The sequence below is a fragment of the Varanus komodoensis genome, unplaced genomic scaffold (genome assembly GCF_004798865.1).
Source record: "Varanus komodoensis strain SLA01 unplaced genomic scaffold, ASM479886v1 scaffold48, whole genome shotgun sequence".
In the NCBI taxonomy this organism is placed as follows: domain Eukaryota; kingdom Metazoa; phylum Chordata; class Lepidosauria; order Squamata; family Varanidae; genus Varanus; species Varanus komodoensis.
The window spans coordinates 529,996-531,938 of NW_025336059.1; the positions used below are offsets into that span (position 1 = coordinate 529,996).

A 1,943-nucleotide genomic window follows, 5' to 3' on the forward strand; every position below is an offset into this window, starting at 1 on the left:
GCCCTTTTAAAAGGGGGGGGGGGATGGCGGAAAAGCGGCATGAAGGCAGCTCGTCCACACCCTCCGGAACGGGGAGCAGAGCTTGGTTCCCTCCCACACTCCGCTCTCAGCACCCCGAGCGCGCAGGGCCCTCCCAGCGGCCTTCGGCTCCCAGTGCCCCACCGGCCGACCCAGGGGACCCGCAAGCAAGCCTGGAGGGGGCGGCGCCTCCCTGCCCATGCTCCCCAGCAACCTGTGCACGCTGGCACACCGCCTCCGGTACCTGGAGGTAGCAGTCAGCCGTGGGGACGAGCCACGCAGGGCCCGCTCATGCACCAGTGGCCTGGCAGGCCCTTCCCAGGGGGCGCCGTCTCTGGATGCCCCGTTCGCCCTCTCCTGCCCCACCGGCTCACAGGCCCAGCCGAAGGTCTCCGGCTCCAGGGAGTCTCCAAGAGCGGGCGGCACCCCTTGCGCGCTCTCACCTGGTACACCGTCGGCAGGAGCCAGCTGTTCGCCCTGCAGATGCTACAGATCTCCGCGACCTCCCAAGCGGCGTAGTTGGAGAGACCCAGTTCCCCGAACTTCCCCTGTTGAGAGAACGGCACAGGAGAGCGTCCCGCGCACCGAGCGCGCCGCCTGCGAGGAGCCCCGGCAGAATCAGAGCCGCGTGCCCACCCGGAACTGGGGGGCCGGTCTTCGGGTGCCAAGGGCGGCCCCGCCACACACCACGGGCGGCCGATCCCTGCTTCTGCACGGATCTTTCCCCCCATCCCGAGGGGCGGCATGGCCTGGCCAAAGGCAGGCCGAGCCCCCGTACCTCCTTGTGCAGCTCGTCACAGGCCCTGAGCGTCTCCTCCACCGGCGTCCCGTGGTCGGGGGCGTGGAGGTAGAAGAGGTCGACGCTCTTCATCTGCAGCCTCTGCAGGGACGTCTCCAGCTGGGAGCGCACGCCGGCGGCCTTCAGCGTGTTGCCACCCCAGGGATTGGCCTTGGTGGCCACGCGGACTGGCGGGAAGAAGAGGGGTCAGGCGCCCCGAAAGCGAGAGCCGGCAGTCACGCCCCAGGGCCCGGGGGAGCCCGGGCCGGGCCGGTCCTGTGGACTACAGCTCCGGGAAGAGGCCACGTCGCTCCCTCGGGTGCAGGAGTGCAGGCGAGGCGAGCTCGGGCGCACGTCGGGTCTGTGCCACGGGTGCCCGGGGGTCCTCCGCGCTGGGCTTGGTTTTGGGGTCTCCGTCGCGTCCCCCCCTCCCAGAGAGGCTCTATGCTGCTGGCCCCATCAGCTCGGCCGCCGTCCCAGGCATACGTGGCGGAAGGGGGCCTGCGATTTGGGGGAGGGCTGCCTGCTAGGCTGCCTGGGGCAGATGGGAGCTGGAGTCCGGAGCACTGGGAGAGCCAGCCGTTCCCAGCCTCTGGACTCGCCCGGAGGTGGCCCTTCACTGCCCGCTGCCCCCGGGACGCCGCCGGCCTGCAGGCGCCCGAAGAATGGCCGGGCTGCGGGGGAGGTCTGCACCAGAAGGCCTCACCTGCGCGAGCGCGGGTGCGCTCTGCACGCGCGCAAAGGCACCCTGGCCCAGCTTCTCAAGGGGCGCTCCGCGCGTGCCCCGGGCACCCCGCTTCGCTCGGGCGGGCGGCGCTCCGGACGCGCCCGGGGGCCTGCGCCGCGCCCGGACCCGGACCGGACCCACCTGCCTGGCGGGGCGGCTCCTCGGCCAGGAGGGCGCCCACGATGCGCTCCGACTCGCCCCCCGCGTACATGTGCGCCGAGTCCAGCTCGCAGTGGCCGCGGGCGAGGAAGGCGCGCAGCATGGCCGCGCAGGCCGCCCGCTCGGCCCGCCGCCCGAACTCCATCGTGCCCAGCACCGAGCGCACCGCGCCGCCGCCGCCATGGCCGCCCCGCGCCGCCATCGCCATCGCCGCCGCCGGGGCTCTGCGCGTGCGCGGCCGCCCCGCCCCCCGCCTCCCCG

At 73.4% G+C, this 1,943-nt stretch overlaps 1 protein-coding gene across 2 annotated transcripts in view; it reads right to left on the reverse strand.

Moving 5' to 3' along the window:
* AKR7A2 (aldo-keto reductase family 7 member A2) overlaps positions 1-1,844 on the reverse strand; it is a 6,793-nt gene extending 4,949 nt beyond the window's left edge. For both annotated transcript variants that reach the window (XM_044445347.1, XM_044445346.1), the window contains exons 1-3: positions 1,665-1,844; positions 797-984; positions 462-566 (exon numbers count right to left, since the gene is read on the reverse strand). In XM_044445347.1, coding sequence (XP_044301282.1) covers positions 462-566; positions 797-984; positions 1,665-1,827 — 456 coding nt within the window. In that variant the 5' untranslated portion in view covers positions 1,828-1,844. The remainder of the gene's footprint in view (positions 1-461; positions 567-796; positions 985-1,664) is intronic.
* Positions 1,845-1,943: the final 99 nt, after the last annotated feature.